Below are 17,567 nucleotides of genomic sequence, written 5' to 3'. Positions count from 1 at the left end.
GCAGTCAATCACAGGCCACAGCAGTGGCTTGTCCCCAAGTGGCAATTGACCCTTGCCATTAGGGACACATCATTGCTGAGACCAGTAAATATCTGCGGCGAGACATGTGACCCCGTCCTTGCGGCGGTTGACTGGCAAGTATCAGGAGTCCAATGAAGATAGCCCGAGAGCCACTGAGAAACGGGGAGCAGATTAGTATACATCTCTTCACAGGTATCACTGGGTGGAGTGGAGGGATTTCATAAACATTTTGGACAACCCCTCTAACTTTCAACATTCTTTCTTACAGTAGTAGTTCACTCGCAACCAACGCACTTAAAGCCACGGCAGTGACTGGACCTGTTAAAAGGAAAGATCCCACTCTGAGCCAAACCAAAGAGAAGAAGAAGAAATCTGCCCTGGAAGAAATCATTGAGGTGAGGTTTACTCTTTACATCTGAAAATGTGTGCTTCTCACTGGTGTCATTATTTAATTATTGAATAGGAAGAGTTCACACGTGATTGATTATATATACAGTACAGACCAAAAGTTGGGACACACCTTCTCATTCAAAGAGTTTTTCTTTATTTTCATGACTATGAAAATTGTAGATTCACACTGAAGGCATCAAAACTATGAATTAACACATGTGGAATTATATACATAACAAAAAAGTGTGAAACAACTGAAAATATGTACTATTCTGGGTTCTTCAAAGTAGGCACCTTTTGCTTTGATTACTGCTTTGCACACTCTTGGCATTCTCTTGATGAGCTTCAAAAGGTAGTCACCTGAAATGGTCTTCCAACAGTCTTGAAGGAGTTCCCAGAGATGCTTAGCACTTGTTGGCCCTTTTGCCTTCACTCTGCGGTCCAGCTCACCCCAAACCATCTCTATTGGGTTCAGGTCCGGTGAGTGTGGAGGCCAGGTCATCTGGCGCAGCACCCCATCACTCTCCTTCATGGTCAAATAGCCCTTACACAGCCTGGAGGTGTGTTTGGGGTCATTGTCCTGTTGAAAAATAAATGATGGTCCAACTAAACGCAAACCGGATGGAATAGCATGCCGCTGCAAGATGCTGTGGTAGCCATGCTGGTTCAGTATGCCTTCAATTTTGAATAAATCCCCAACAGTGTCACCAGCAAAGCACCCCCACAGCATCACTCCTCCTCCTCTATGCTTCACGGTGGGAACCAGGCATGTAGAGTCCATCCGTTCACCTTTTCTGCGTCGCACAAAGACACGGTCTGTACTGTGTGTGTGTGTGTGTGTGTGTGTGTGTGTGTGTGTGTGTATATATATGTATATAATTATATGTGCAAGAAAAAGTATGTAAATCCTTGGATTTAATAACTGGTTAAACCTCTTTTGGCAGCAATAACTTCAACCAAACGTTTCCTGTAGTTGCAGATCAGACGTGCACAACGGTCAGGAGTAATTCTTTACCATTCCTCTTTTTTTTTATCAAATCTTTATTTTCGAATTTTTGACAAATATTACCATCAAATGACATGACAATGGCAAGTATACAAACAATGAATAACATGAAGTACTCCATGATCTGTTCGGACACTGTAACAGATAAGCATAAAAGCCCAATTGCATTGTAAGCTAAAATAATAGCCATAGTAATCGACTGATTAGTAAATTAGAAAAATTAGACAAACGGCACTAAGAAAGTAACATACTAAGGCAGACCTAATCATGACCCAAATGTACTAATTATTTAGTTAAGGCAAGCTAAGTTAAGCTAAGTTAAGCAGCCCATTTTTTAATCTAGTCCCTTCTTCTCTAACCTTCCCAGATGAGAAACACATTACATTTATTTTCCTCGGCCAGTGAAACTTGCATACCACTCCTTCCATTTGTCCCAAGTTACAAGAAACTCATCATGTTTCAGAGTCTCCCAACTAATAAGTTCCTCCAGTTGGTATATCTCCTGCACTTTATTAGCCCATTCTCTCAAACTAGGGATATCTTTGGATAACCAGTACTTTGGGATAAGCAGCTTTGCTGCAGCAATCAGTTGTGCAGGTAAAGCATTACTCGCCAATTTGTACTGTTTATCCGGAAGATTCAGCAAAGCCACTAGTGGTGAGATGGGCGTATTAATACTGCAAATCTCTTGAACCTCCTTCGAGATTAAGTCCCAGAACTTTAAGATTCGTGGACATGTCCACCATATGTGTAACATGGTTCCTCTGTCTTCCCCACATCTCCAACAATCTGCCGTCACTGAGGGGGAGATAGCATGCAATTTATCAGGAGTTCTATACCATCCCGTGACTATCTTAAAGGAATTTTCCTGAATCTTAATACATCTTGAATATCCATGAGAATGTGCAAGGATCCGACCAATGGTATCATCATCTAGTGAACTGCCCATTTCTTTTTCCCATTTTTCTATAAATGGCGGTTTGGTATCGGAGTCAATTTCTAGTATTTTATTATATAGTCGAGATACAATGCCTTTAACACGAGACGTTTGGTTCCATATCGCGTCATACCAGGTAGGGACATAGGTACACGAGGTGGTCGTTAAATACTGGGCGCAGAACTGTTGGAATTGGGCATAGTGGGTAGCGGCCCATGGAATGTGTTTAAACCGAGCTCCCAACGTTTGGATGTTGGGAATTACCCTATTTTCCAGTAAGTCGCCAATTGCTACATCTCCTAAGGCCGCCCAAAGACCCATGTCATCCTGGAAATCGGCTTTCAATAAATAAGGCAGATATCTTGTAGGAGTAAAGGGTGACAAACAGCTGGATGGGTGTAAGTGCTTTGCCAGTGTAAACCAGTTGTTGACCATGCCTCTCAGGGAAATTGGTATTGCCTCCTTGCTAAGAGACTTTTTGCTGGAATCCCATAGCATGGCTAATATTCTTGGTCCCAATAACTTCCTAGCTATTAGACAGCCTAATTTAGTGACTTTGGGGTTAGTTATTTCCGAGTGAAGTCTCACTTGAATTGCCCTATAATAACCATTTATATCAGGCAGTCCAAATCCTCCCCTATATTTTGGTAGCGTAAGTCTCTGATAGGCCAACCTAGGTTTAGCGTTATTCCATACAAATGCGGAAAAAGTTTTCCGTACCTGACCCAAATAATACTGGGGCAGGACCACTGGTACCGTCTGCATTAGATACAATAACTTCGGAAGAATATATGTTTTTAGTACATTCTTCCTACCTAGCCAAGTCAAGAAAGGAATTTTCAACTCCTTCAGCTGACTTTTAATATCTTCCAATAATTTAGGGTAATTAATTGAAAACAGCTGACTGGGATCTCTGTGTAGACGAACTCCCAAGTAACCTATGCTATCTGTTTCCCACTGAAAGGGGTAATCCGCCTTAAGCCGGGCAATGGTTGATGGGGGCGTGTTGATTCCTAGAGCTACACATTTGGTCAGGTTTATTCTGAAATTAGACATCTCTCCAAACATATCTAGCAGGTTCAAAAGAGCTGGGAAAGCAGCCGAGGGATCAGTCAAGAGTAATAACATATCATCAGCAAATGCCGCTACCTTGTGGGTCTGGGAACCTATACTAATCCCTCGAATGCCCTCCTCTTGTCTTATAGCTTGTAATAGGGTCTCTAAGCATAATATAAATAAAGTAGGTGACAGTGGGCAACCCTGTCTGGTCCCGTTCCGAATGTCAAAGTGAGGGGTGAGGTTTCCATTCACGCGTATCCTTGCTGTGGGTGAGGAGTACAGGGACAGCACTGCGGTTATGAATTGCGGAGGAAAACCAAACTTGCTTAGAGTGGCCTCCATAAACTTCCAATCGACTCTATCAAATGCCTTTTCGGCATCAGTACTCAGGAGAGTGAGTCTTCTACCCTGAGATAAGGCAAATTGTTGGGCTAGAATCACCCGGAATGTACTGTCCCTGCACTCCCTGCCTCCCACAAAACCTGACTGCTCTGGGGAGATTAAGTCCCCCAGCAAGGGCGCGACTCTATATGCCAATATCTTAGCCCAGATTTTTATATCTGCGTTGAGCAGTGAAATTGGCCTATAGCTTGCCGGCAAAGCCGGATCTTTCCCCGGCTTGGGCAAAACTGTTATATGTGCTTCAAGAGATTGTTTATGCAAGGATGCACCGTCTAGTAAGGAGTTAAAGAGGGAGACTAAATGGGGGCCTAATATGTGAAGGAATTTTTTATAATAAGCTGCCGTGAGACCATCTGGACCCGGACTCTTGCCTTTAGGGATAGTTTTCAAAACCTTCTCCACCTCTTCTAACGTTATAGGAGCAGTCAGTTTCTCCTGATCCGTGACAGCTAATTGTGGCAAAGCGAGCTTACTTAAATAGGCCATTATCTTGCTATACCTTCCCTGAGCCGCACTACTAGTTTCGTTTCCCCGAATATTGTATAGATCTTGATAATATGCCGTGAATACCTTCGATATCACATTAGCATCCTGTGTTGATACCCCGTCAGAGGTCTTCATTTGTTTGATAAATGATTGCTCCGTTCTCTTTTTGATCATTGCCGACATTATTTTACTTCCCCTGTTTCCGTGAACATAATGTTTTTGCTTCACTCGTAGGTAAGCATTAGCGGCTTTAACATTTAGTAGTGACCTAAGTTCCTGCCTGAGAATTACCAGTGATTCTAAATCCCTCATAGCTATTGACTCCTTATGGGATCTTTCCAGCTGGGATATTTCGAATAATAAGTCCCTTAACCGTTTTAACCGCTCTTTTTTTAGATATGACCCTAGAGCTATGAACTCTCCACGTATCACCGCCTTATGTGCCTCCCATATAATAGGTGTAGCCGTGGCTGGTTGCACATTAACTTCAAAGTAATCCTTAAGTTTTTTCGATATATAGTCTACATGCTTATGAGTATCTAATAGTGTGTGGTTTAGCCTCCATGTCCATTCCCTCCCAATTCCCTCTGGGAACTCTAAGACGCAATTTACCATGGCATGATCAGAGACCGTTATAGCGGCGATGTCCGCTGACTTAACTAGAGTTAAGTTGTGCTCAGGGATCAGCAGGTAATCGAGCCTCTGATAGGACTTATGGGGATTTGAATAAAAGGTGTAATCTCTTTCGTCCCCGTGAACTGCACGCCATACGTCCACCACGTGCAGATCCCCTAATCGTGTTTTCAAGGATTTCAGAGCTCTGAACGAAATAGCTGACTTCCTTGACGAAGAGTCTAGTAAAGGGTTTAATGTTAAGTTGAGATCTCCGCCTATGAACCTCAAACCAAATGAGAAGGCGTCTATCTTCTCCAGCGTCTCTAACAACCAGCTCACCGGTTTGACATTCGGGGCGTACAAATTACATATCGTAACTCTCGTATGGCCTATCTCGCAGTTCAACAATAGGTATCTACCCTCCGGGTCGCTCAAATGGGAGTGGTACGTAAAAGGTACACCCTTTTTCAAACCAATGCTAACCCCCTTAGAGGCAGCAGTTTCTGAACATGAATGAAACCAATGGTGAAAAGGAGAACTGCCCAGGTTAGGTATACGATGAGGAGAAAAATGTGTCTCTTGTAACATAATTATGTCAACTGCTGCATTTTTTATTATCCGAAATGTACGACTCCGTTTGACAGGGCCCTTGCAGCCATGGACATTAAAGGTCGCTATATTAAGTACTAGAGGTGCCATTCATGTAACTTTTCGACAGGCAGCCGCTGTGTGTATGGAGACCGAGAACAAAAAATGGAGTAGTGACTAAGTACTTATCAAGAACAACAATTAAAAGTAACATCATTAACAAGGTATGAACTACCTGATATTGTATGAGCATCATAAACTACAATGCTCCTCAATAATAGGAGAGATAGTGAGGGGGAGGGGGGGGGGTGATCAGATACTATAGTATATCCTGATCGGCCTAGATCTCTCATCTAACCATTGTATACATATAAACCAACCCCATATTTTCCTCCTCAGCCGACAACCGACCCAAATCAAGTGGTAGTGATATCAGGATTGAATGACATAAGAGCTTATAACTTATATCTGTAAAACATCACAATTTGGACAATATAGGAATGTAGCTTCAATCCCTAATAACTGCTGTTTAAGCCAGCATTGTGCAGAGAGTGTAATATAACAGTTAACCGTGTCCAAGCTACTTAGTGGGCTGCCCTGAAGTATTATAGATAATACTCAACAGTCCGGTGATCGGGAGTTCAAGTGTCAAGTTCCGGATTCACTATTTTCTTGTTGCGCCCCGTTCTTTGTTGTTTCGGCTTCATCCAAGGCGAGATCTTAGGTAATGGCGGCAATTCTTCCTCCGGCGCCACGGGCAGCCATGACTGTAATTCCACGGGCTGTAACTCTGTCATATCCCAAAAGGGGATCAAATCAGCAGGAGAGCGGATTGTAAACCGACGATTCCCTGCCGAGATCAACAGGCCAAAGGGGAATAGCCACCGATACGGAATCTTCGAAGATCTAAGCAGGTCGGTTAGCGGCTTCAGCAATCTCCGCTTCTGAAGTGTGGAGGCCGCTAGGTCTTGAAAAATCTGTATGTCCCTGCCTTGTAACGACACATCTCCCTTCTCCCGCGACCTCTGCAGAATCTCCTCTGTGTCTCTATAACTTAATAGGCCGCATATGATGTCTCTGGGATTTTCAGAGGGACCAGGTTTGGGCCTCAGCGCTCGGTGTACTCTCTCGATGGTAATGCCCTTAGCTCTGTCTGGGCCCAGCAGGTTTGTGAATAAAGAGTCCATTACATCAAACAGGTTCTCACCAGCCTCAGCTTCCGGGAAGCCTCTTAGTCTTATATTGCGCCGCCTGTTCCTATTTTCCTGATCCTCCATCTGTAAAAGCAGGCTGTTCATGGCTCTGGTATGTGAGCCCAGTGAGTGCTTGACCGCTGTGTTAAAGGATATCAGAGTGTCTTGGGTCTGCTCCAAAGCCTCCACTCTGTCTCCAATATGGCGGACCTCCGCTTTTATGGTGGCAAGATCTGCTGCAATCGGGGCTAAAGCCCTGTGAAGAGCACTTTCAAGGAAGTCTCGTGTGAGCGCAGTCGAGTCCCCTCCTGCGTGTAAGCCACTCGCCTCGCTAGCTCCTTCATGAGCTGCTATACAGCTGGCATCTCCTGCTCCCACCTCTTCTCCTCCACGTTGCTGCGCCATCTTATGCGAGCGCACGGTCTGCTGAGAAGCCGGCTTCTGGAGGAACTTCTCCATGTCGGATGGCCGTGAGGGTTCTCTCTGTTGCTCGGAGGTGGTTCTCAACGAGCCCTTGGGTTGAATCTTCATCCCTTTTTGACCGGGTGGTGCTCAGAAAAGTGCTGGTTCGAGATCTAGTGGCAGGAGCTCTGTTCTCAAGCAGCCGCCATCGAGCTCGGTCAGGCCACGCCCCCCTTTACCATTCCTCTTTACAGAACTGTTTCAGTTCAGTAATATTCTTGGGATGTCTGTTGTGAATCGCTTTCTAGAGGTCCTGCAACAGCATCTCAATAGAGTTGAGGTCAGGACTCTATGCTTTGGGTCGTTGTCCTGTTGCAACACCCATTTTCTGTTAAGCTTCAGCTGGTGGACAGATGGCCTTAAGTTCTCCTGCAAAATGTCTTAATAAACTTGGGAATTCATTTTTCCTTCGATGATAGTAATCCGCCCAGGCCCTGATGCAGCAAAGCAGCCCCAAACCATGATGCCCCCACCACCATACTTCACAGTTGGAATGAGGTTTTGATGTTGGTGTGCTGTGCCTCTTTTTCTCCACACATAGTTTTGTGCGTTTCTTCCAAACAACTCAACTTTGGTTTCATCTGTCCACAGAATATTTTGCCAGTACTGCTGTGGAACATCCAGGTGCTCTTGTGCAAACTGTAAACGTGCAGCAATGTTTTTTTTTGGACAGCAGTGGCTTCCTCTGTGGTATCCTCCCATGAAATCCATTCTTGTTTAGTGTTTTACGTATCGTAGATTCGCTAACAGGGATGTTAGCATATGCCAGAGACTTTTGTAAGTCTTTAGCTGACCCTCTAGGATTCTAATTCACCTCATTGACGAGTCTGCGCTGTGCTCTTGCAGTCATCTTTACAGGACGGCCACTCCTAGGGAGAGTAGCAGTAATGCTGAACTTTCTCCATTTATAGACAATTTGTCTTACCATGGACTGATGAACAGCAAGGCTTTTGGAGATGCTTTTATAGCCCTTTCCAGCTTTATGCAAGTCAACAATTCTTAATCATAGGTCTTCTGAGAGCTCTTTTGTGTGAGGCATCATTCACATCAGGCAATGCTTCTTGTGAAAAGTAAACCCAGAACTGGTGTGTTTTTTTTTTTTTTATAGGGCAGGACAGCTGTAACCAACACCTCCAATCTCATCTCATTGATTGGACTCCAGTTGGCTGACACCTCACTCCAATTAGCTCTTGGAGATGTAATTAGTCTAGGGGTTCACATACTTTTTCCACCTGCACTGTGAATATTTACATGGTGTGTTCAATAAAAACATGGTAACATTTAATTCTTTGTGTTTTAGGGCTCTTTCACACTTGCGTTGTTCTGTTCTGGCATAGAGTTCCGTCATAGGGGCTCTATGCCGGAAGAATCCTGATCAGGATTATCCCCATGCATTCTGAATGGAGTGAAATCCGTTCAGGATGCATCAGGATGTCTTCAGTTCCGGACCGGAACGTTTTTTGGACGGAGAAAATACTGCAGCATGCTGCGCTTTTTGCTCCGGCCAAAAATCCTAAACACTTGCCGCAAGGCCGGATCCGGAATTAATGCCCATTGAAAGGCATTAATCCGGATCCGGCCTTAAGCTAAACGTCGTTTCGGCGGCATTACCGGATCCGACGTTTAGCTTTTTCTGAATGGTTGCCATGGCTGCCGGGACGCTAAAGTCCTGTTTGTCATAGTAAAGTGTAGTGGGGAGCAGTATACTTACTGTGCATGCGGCTCCCGGGCTCTTCAGAGTGACGTCAGGGCGCCCAACGCGCATGGATGACATCGCATGGATACGTCATCCATGCGCATGGGGGGCTCTGACGTCATTCTGGAGCGCCCCGGGAGCCGCACGGACGGTAAGTATACCGCTCCCCCGCTCCCCACTACTACTATGGCAACCAGGACTTTAATAGCGTCCTGGCTGCCATAGTAACACTGAACGCATTTTGAAGACTGATCCGTCTTCAAATACTTTCAGTTCACTTGCGTTTTTCCGGATCTGGCGTGTAATTCCGGCAAGTGGAGTACACAACGGATCCGGACAACGCAAGTGTGAAAGAGCCCTTATTAGTTTAAGCAGACTGTGATTGTCTATTGTTGTGACTTAGATGAAGATCAGATCACATTTTATGACCAATTTGTGCAGAAATCCATATCATTCCAAAGGGGTCACATACTTTTTCTTGCAACTGTATATAATGTTGAGCGGTAAACCGGTGCCAATGATATACTGTGGTATTAAGAAACAGCGATACCGCGGTTATTTGGAAACAGCGACATTTGGTGACGTCATAGGAGCGGTCATATGCTTGCTGACCGCTCCTAAATCTGTGTCATCCCGCCCCTGTATCGTGCATATGCGTACCGTGCATATTACTCCCTGCAGCGGCCGCCCCCGGCTCCTCCTCACTCCTATATTCAAGTCTCCGCCCACCGGCCGAGCACAGGAGCGAGGCGCGCAAAGTTAGTCTGCAATCCGTGTCCAAGCCAAGGTGGGGGAAGAGGAGTGAGAGACTCTAACAGCCCAGGTGTCAGAAATAAAGGTTATACTGTCTATATCTTTTGCGGCCCTGGTCCTGCCTGCAAGCTGCACTGCACATGGTGAAGGCATCCATACAGGAGCAACAAGACGACATTATTGTATGGGGGCCACAAGACATTATTATACTGATGGCGGAGGGGTTACAAATTGTTGTCCCATACAGTATAATGTCACCTTGTGGCCCCCTTACAGTATATTTCCTAAGTCCAGACAGTATAATGTCTCCTGGTGGCCCCTTGACTCTTGTGGCCCACTGCCTGCTGAGCGGCCAGCCCATATAGTATATAGTGTCTCCTTGTGGCCTGCTGCCTGCCCATGCAGTATATAATGTCTCCTTGTGGCTGCCCCCATACAGTATAATGTCTCCTTGTGGCTGCCCCAGTGCCCCTTACAGTATAACGTCTCCATGTGGCTGCCCCCATACAGTATATCGTCTCCATGTGGCTGCCCCCATACAGTATATCGTCTCCATGTGGCTGCCCCCATACAGTATATCGTCTCCATGTGGCCCGTGTTTTTTCTTCTAAATGGGTATTTATCGCGATATATATCGTTATCGGGATACATTTCTTAATATCGTTATCGTGGGAATATAATTGATATAGTCCAACCAGTGTGTGTGTGTAAAATATATATATATATATATATATATATATATATATATATATATATATATATATATATATATATATATATATATATATATATATATATGTGTATATTGTATATATGTGTGTGTGTATGTATGTCAGGGCATGCAGCTCCATCTTCCTTAGCAAATGCATTCACAGACCCCTCCTGCTGGTGTCATATAATGCCATTTCACATGTAGAATACAGTCCTTGTTCTGACCCCCGAGGAAGGGGTTTGGCTGTGGGAAGACCTTCCTGTGGTGGGCTTGGAAAAGTCCTACTCTGGAGGAAACGTGACGCCCAGGATCACACATCCACGTTTTTTTTTTTTCTTTCCCCTTTTTAATGTGAATGTAGAACCGTTCCGCCATCCATATTTAATTGCTGGCTCCTAGGTCTGGGAATAATTTCTCAACGCCTCTTTTATATATAAAATGTGCATTATATATAGTTGGGGAGGACAACCTGATGTGTATAGCAGTTTCACCTGATGAAAATTGACTACATTTTTTCTGTGTAAATAGATGGAAGAAAAGAAGAAGAAAACAGAACGAACCGACTACTGGTTGCACCCGGTAAGCAGCACTGCATTCAGTATACAGTCATTTACGCTTAACCCTTCCACTACCAATGATGTATGTAATATATCTTGACTTGTAATTATTTACCAGGCTAGAAAGTAAAGACTAGAGATCGTGGTATCACTAAAAGCATACATTTTTTAGTATTTCACAAGATACCAGGCTTGAAGTTGGGGAGCAAGATGAAAGGTTTTACACAATTACCAGATTTTAAGCCTATGTAAAGGAGGGGAGAGAGGGTAGAATATACATATGACATCAGGGAGGAAATCTATTACTGCAAAGAAAAAAAAAAGGGGGTGCACGTTGCTATGGCTGAAAACACAACATAGACCAAAACCTGCAAACCAAATAAAGTACAAAAATGAATTATATTGCTAATGATATGCTTATAAATTAGAGATGCTTGGCAAATACATTTTGTACATGTACGGTGCCGGTAGGGTCTTTAACCGCCTCTGGACCGCCTAACGCAGGATCGCGTTCCGGAGGCGGCTGTCTCAGGCAGAGTCACGCATCTATGCGTCAATCGTTCGCTGGCAGGCTGTAGATGCGTTTTTTTTTTTTTTTTTTTTTTAACCCCTAACAGGTATATTAGACGCTGTTTTGATAACAGCATCTAATATACCTGCTACCTGGTCCTCTGGTGGTCCCTTTTGCTTGGATCGACCACCAGAGGACACAGGCAGCTCAGTAATAAGTACCACCACACTACACCCCCCCCCCCCCCTGTCACTTATTAACCCCTGATCACCCCCCTTTAAGGCTCCATTCAGATGTCCATATGTGTTTTACGGATCCGTGGATCGGATCCGCAAAACACATACGGATGTCTGAATGGAGCCTTACAGGGGGGTGATCACCCCATATAGACTCCCTGATCACCCCCTGTCATTGATCACCCCCCTGTAAGGCTCCATTCAGACATTTTTTTGGCACAAGTTAGCGGAAATAGATTTTTTTTTTTTTTGTTTTGTCTTACAAAGTCTCATATTCCACTAACTTGTGTCAAAAAATAAAATCTCACATGAACTCTCCATACCCCTCATGGAATCCAAATGCGTAAAAAATTTTAGACATTTATATTCCAGACTTCTCACGCTTTAGGGCCCCTAAAATGCCAGGGCAGTATAAATACCCCACATGTGACCCCATTTCAGAAAGAAGACACCCCAAGGTACTCGCTGAGGGGCATATTGAGTCCATGAAAGATTTAAATTTTTGTCCCAAGTTAGCGGAAAGGGAGACTTTGTGAGAAAAAAACAAAAAAAAAATCAATTTCCGCTAACGTGCCAAATTTTTTTTTTCTATGAACTCGCCATGCTCCTCATTGAATACCTTGGGGTGTCTTCTTTCCAAAATGGGGTCACATGTGGGGTATTTATACTGCCCTGGCATTTTAGGGGCCCTAAAGCGTGAGAAGAAGTCTGGGATCCAAATGTCTAAAAATGCCCTCCTAAAAGGAATTTGGGCCCCTTTGCGCATCTAGGCTGCAAAAAAGTGTCACACATGTGGTATCGCTGTACTCAGGAGAAGTTGGGCAATGTGTTTTGGGGTGTTATTTTACATATATCCATGCTGGGTGAGAGAAATATTTTGGTCAAATGCCAACTTTGTATAAAAAAAATGGGAAAAGTTGTCTTTTGCTGAGATATTTCTCTCACCCAGCATGGGTATATGTAAAATGACACCCCAAAACACATTGTCCAACTACTCCTGAGTACGGCGATACCACATGTGTGACACTTTTTTGCAGCCTAGGTGGGCAAAGGGGCCCACATTCCAAAGAGCACCTTTAGGATTTCACAGGGCATTTTTTACACTTTTTTTTTTTTTTTTTTTTTTTTTTTTAATCGGATCATTTTTATTAAAGGTTTTACATACAGCCAATTGTTCAGATAAACCATACATTATATGACAATAGGATATCAATACAGTAAAATCAATCATACTTTATCCAAATCGGCACCTCAATAAGATTTCAAACTACTTCTCAAACATTAGGGCCCCTAAAATGTCAGGGCAATATAACTACCACACAAGTGACCCCATTTTGGAAAGAAGACACCCCAAGGTATTTCGTGATGGGCATAGTGAGTTCATGGAAGTTTTTATTTTCCGTCACAAGTTAGTTGAATATGAGACTTTGTAAGGAAAAAAAATCATCATTTTCCTCTAACTTGTGACAAAAAAGTATGAACTCACTATGCCCATCAGCGAATACCTTATGGTGTCTACTTTCCGAAATTGGGTCATTTGTGGGGTTTTTCTACTGTCTGGGCATTGTAGAACCTCAGGAAACATGACAAGTGCTCAGAAAGTCGGAGCTGCTTCAAAAAGCGGAAATTCACATTTTTGTACCATAGTTTGTAAACGCTATAACTTTTACCCAAACCATTATTTTTTTTTTTTTTTATCAAAGACATGTAGAACAATAAATTTAGAGAAAAATTTATATACCGTATTTTTCGCCGTATAAGACGCACTTTCCCCCCCCCCAAAAGTGGGGGGAAAATAGCAGTGCGTCTTATATGGCGAATGTAGCTGATTTTGCCCAGTTTTCAATGATACACCCGCCTGCGCCGCCCACTTTATGAATGAAGCAGGCGGCGTGGGTGCCGCCCGCCTGCCGCGCTGCCAGCGCCTGTCCTCCCGGCCTGCCTCCTCCCTCCTCTCTGCTCCGAACGGCGAGCGCTTCTAATTGTAAGTACGGTAATACACAGTGCTCATTATCGCTCATTATGCGATTACATGCATACAACAATTAACTATTAGGGATATGATTATACAGTGAGCGGGGCCCGTGTAGTAGAATACAGTCACTGCACGGGCCCTGCTGTCATTATTAAAGCAGATGCGACCCCCACCCCCTGTATTAGGGGTCATTCACACCGCAGGGACACTTATGGAGGGGATCTGTGGATGACACATAGCATAAGATGCTATATATGTGTCATCCACAAATCCCCCCCCCCATAACTGTCATACACAGATCCTCATAACAGTGCCATCCAGAGAGGATCCCCCATAACAGTGCGTCACCCACAGATCCCCCATAACAGTGCGTCACCCACAGATCCCCCATAACAGTGCGTCACCCACAGATCCCCCATAACAGTGCGTCACCCACAGATCCCCCATAACAGTGCGTCACCCACAGATCCCCCATAACAGTGCGTCACCCACAGATCCCCCATAACAGTGCGTCACCCACAGATCCCCCATAACAGTGCGTCACCCACAGACCACAATTAGTTCAAAACCCACCAAAAGCGCACCTTTTGGTTCAAAATATTTTTTTTCTTATTTTCCTCCTCAAAAACCTAGGTGCGTCTTATGGGCCGATGCGTCTTATACGGCGAAAAATACGGTAGATGTCGTTTTAAAAAAAAAAATTTACAACTGAAAGTGAAAAATGTCATTTTTTTGCGTGAATTTCGATTAATAACAAAAAAAGTGAAAATGTCAGCAGCAATGAAATACCACCAAATGAAAGCTCTATTAGTGAGAAGAAAAGGAGGTAAAATTCATTTGGGTGGTAAGTTGCATGACCGAGCGATAAACGGTGAAAGTAGTGTAGTGCCGAAGTGTAAAAAGTGGTCTGGACATTAAGGGTGTATAAGCTAGGGGGGCTGAGGTGGTTAAACATGGCACTTGCTCGCGCATGCAGACGGTGCCATAGACAGCGGGTCTCTGCTGTTTCAAATAGCAGAGGCCCACGGCTAATGTCCGCGACCAACAATAATGCCGATCACGGTCATTACAGCCTTTAGGTGCCGTGTTAAAGTGTCATCGCAGCACTGAAAAATCTGGAAGCGTGTGCTTCCGGATTAAGACCGCCATCCCTGTGCGGCGATCTAATACGCTGAGTCGCTCTGAAGAGACAGAGCGTATTAGAGCTACAGTTGGACAGCAGGTGGCAGGCCAGAATAGGAGATCAGCAATTAGAGATTTTAGTGGATAATGTAGCTACAAAAAAGTAAAAAAGAATGTAATTTTTTTTTTTTATAAAAATGTAAATCCCCTTTCCTTAGAATACAAAAATAAATACACAAATAATAAAAAAATATATAATTTTCACCGGCGTCACCATGTCTAAAAACTCCTGTACTATTAAAATAGAAATATATTTTTCCAATGCGGCGAATGGCGTAACGAAAAAAAGTGTCAAAATGGCCGATTCGCCATTTTTTCATCAATTCATTTACACCAAAAATTGAATGAAATGTGATTTAAAAAAAACACACTCCAAAATAGTATCAATTGAAACTACAGATTATCCCGTTAAAAAATAAGCCCCCACACAGCTCCGTAGACTAAGTTTTTCAAAAAAAATTAAATTAGATTTTTTGCAGTATTTAACTATTAGGATACCAGCACCATACAGGTACAGCGCTGTATTCACCCGGTCCCTGAGCAAAATCGCTTTGTGACCGGGGTACGATGGCTGCTCTGCATGGCAGGAAGTCATCTTTCCTACGGGCACAGGGAGTTTTTTCCGCCCCCCTGCAGCCCCGGTCGCTGCCAGTGGCCGGTTTCTGCAGACCGGCCAACCACAGCTCTGGGTGTTTTTTTTTAACCATTCATGGAACTGCAGGGGGTTGTACAGTGGTGACTGGTGCTGAACTGGTCAGCACCAGTCTCCCCCGAGGTCAGGCAGGGGACACCAGTGTTTGCTGTCTCCTGCTTGCCTGCGATTGGCTGGAGCGACGCTTTACAATATTCCATCTCTGCACCACTTTTTCTGTGTGCGAGCTGTGACCGCCAAGTGTTGTTCAGTGCATACCTGCCTGATCAGCACCTGGGGATTATTCTTAGCTTTTTTTTTTTTTTTTGTCAAAAAGAAGAAATTAGTTAGGGTTTTATTTAAATACATATGTGTTCTATATTATTTATAGATAGATATATCTATCTGTTAATTTTTAGCCAGTGTTCACTTTAACACTGTAGTGAATTTTTATACTACAGTTTTTGCAGGCATCGGTGCCCAGTGGTTGCAAAATGCACGTATGCAGATGGTGCAAAATTCTTAACTGACACTAACTGAAATTATGTATGAGAGAGATATAGTGGTAGTTATAAATAAAAACTAACTGCAGTTCTTTTTTCACACAAAAAAAAAAATTAACTACCTCCAAAATGTGCAGATTGTGCGTGCTGTAGAGCACTGATCAGTAGTGTGCTCATCTACATCTGCAAATATTTTTTTTTTTTATACATTTCTGTGAAAAAAGAACTGCAGTTAGATTTTATTTATAACTACCACTATATCTCTCATATATATATATATATTTAATAATTTTGTATGAACGCACCATCTGCGTACGTTCATTTTGCAACCACTGAGCACCGATCAGTAGTGTCCATTACTGATCGCGTCTGCTCAGTTTGCACTGCAATTTTTTATTTTATTTTTTGCAGTCTTTTTTTTATTTATTTTTTATTTTATTTATTTTTCTACTAAGGCTACTTTCACATTAGCATTCGGGGCTCCGCTTGTGATTTCCGTTTGAAGGCTCTCACAAGCGGCCCCGAACGGATCTGTACAGCCCCAATGCATTCTGAGTGGATGCGGGCACAGTTTGGCCTCAGTTCCGCTCAGCAGGCGGACACATGAACGCTGCTTGCAGCGTTCGGGTGTCCGCTTTGGCCGTGCGGAGCCAAACTGATCCGTCCAGACTTACAATGTAAGTCAATGGGGACGGATCCGTTTGAAGTTGACACAATATGGCTCAATTTCAAACGGATCCGTCCCCCATTGACTTTCAATGTAAAGTCTGGACGGATCCGTCTGACTAACTTTCACACTTAGTAATTTTTCTGAAATATAATGCAGACTGATCCGTTCTGAATGGATCCCATCGTCTGCATTATAGGAGCGGATCCGTCTGTGCAGACACCAGACGGATCCGCTCCGAACGCAAGTGTGAAAGTAGCCTAAATTGAATTTCACATTTATTACAAGCCCCTTCACGTGTGAAAACGCAACATACACACCCCTCACACTAAATAAATGTTTACACATTTCACACATCACACCCCAATAAAATAAAAATGGCCCCTCCGCCCCAACGTGTATACTGTATGCTGAAGAGGCATACGCCATCCTTGCCTCCAATACTGAGTTTGCCAGTGAGGGAGAAGAGGATGCCACTTTCCTTTACTTTTCTACCCCATCATCATCATCATCATCATCTGCAGGTGAGGGACCCTCTAGAAGGCGTCCCAGAACAGCTGAGGCAGCCCCCCTGAGTGAGCCCACATGGACCCCACCCCTTGAGAATTATAAGCCCCAAATTCCTGAGTTTGTGAGCAGCTCCGGAATTCAGATAGATTGTGCAGGCTTCGCAGAAATAGATTTTTGTTTTTAAATCTTTTTCTCTGAAAATTTTATAAATTTGATGGTGACCCAAACAAATGTATACACCTAGCACATTTTTTTTTCCCAGAACCCCACAACGCCATATGCTAGACCCCAAGGTTGGACCCCAGTAAATGCAGCAGAGATTATGACCTTTTTAGGGGCTCGTGTTGCATATGTGCTTTGTTAAAAAACCAAAGATTGATCAGTATTGGAGTGCTGATGTCATGTACCACACTCCATATTACAGTAATACCATGGCCCGTAATCGATTCCAATCAATACTTAAGTTTTTGCATTA

General features: G+C 43.7%; 1 protein-coding gene across 2 annotated transcripts in view; it reads left to right on the top strand.

Moving 5' to 3' along the window:
* Positions 1-17,567, top strand: part of KIN (Kin17 DNA and RNA binding protein) — a 58,714-nt gene that overhangs the window by 25,043 nt on the left and 16,104 nt on the right. Inside the window, exons 8-9 of one of the 2 annotated variants that reach the window (XM_044276740.1) lie at positions 293-416; positions 10,849-10,899. In XM_044276740.1, the coding sequence (XP_044132675.1) occupies positions 293-416; positions 10,849-10,899 (175 nt within the window). Of the gene's footprint in view, positions 1-289; positions 417-10,848; positions 10,900-17,567 lie in introns of both variants that reach the window. The other variant, XM_044276739.1, reaches the window with a different exon arrangement.

Source organism: Bufo gargarizans, chromosome 2, assembly GCF_014858855.1.
Source record: "Bufo gargarizans isolate SCDJY-AF-19 chromosome 2, ASM1485885v1, whole genome shotgun sequence".
Classification (NCBI taxonomy): Eukaryota; Metazoa; Chordata; class Amphibia; order Anura; family Bufonidae; genus Bufo; species Bufo gargarizans.
This window is presented reverse-complemented; position numbering and strand designations above follow the sequence as displayed.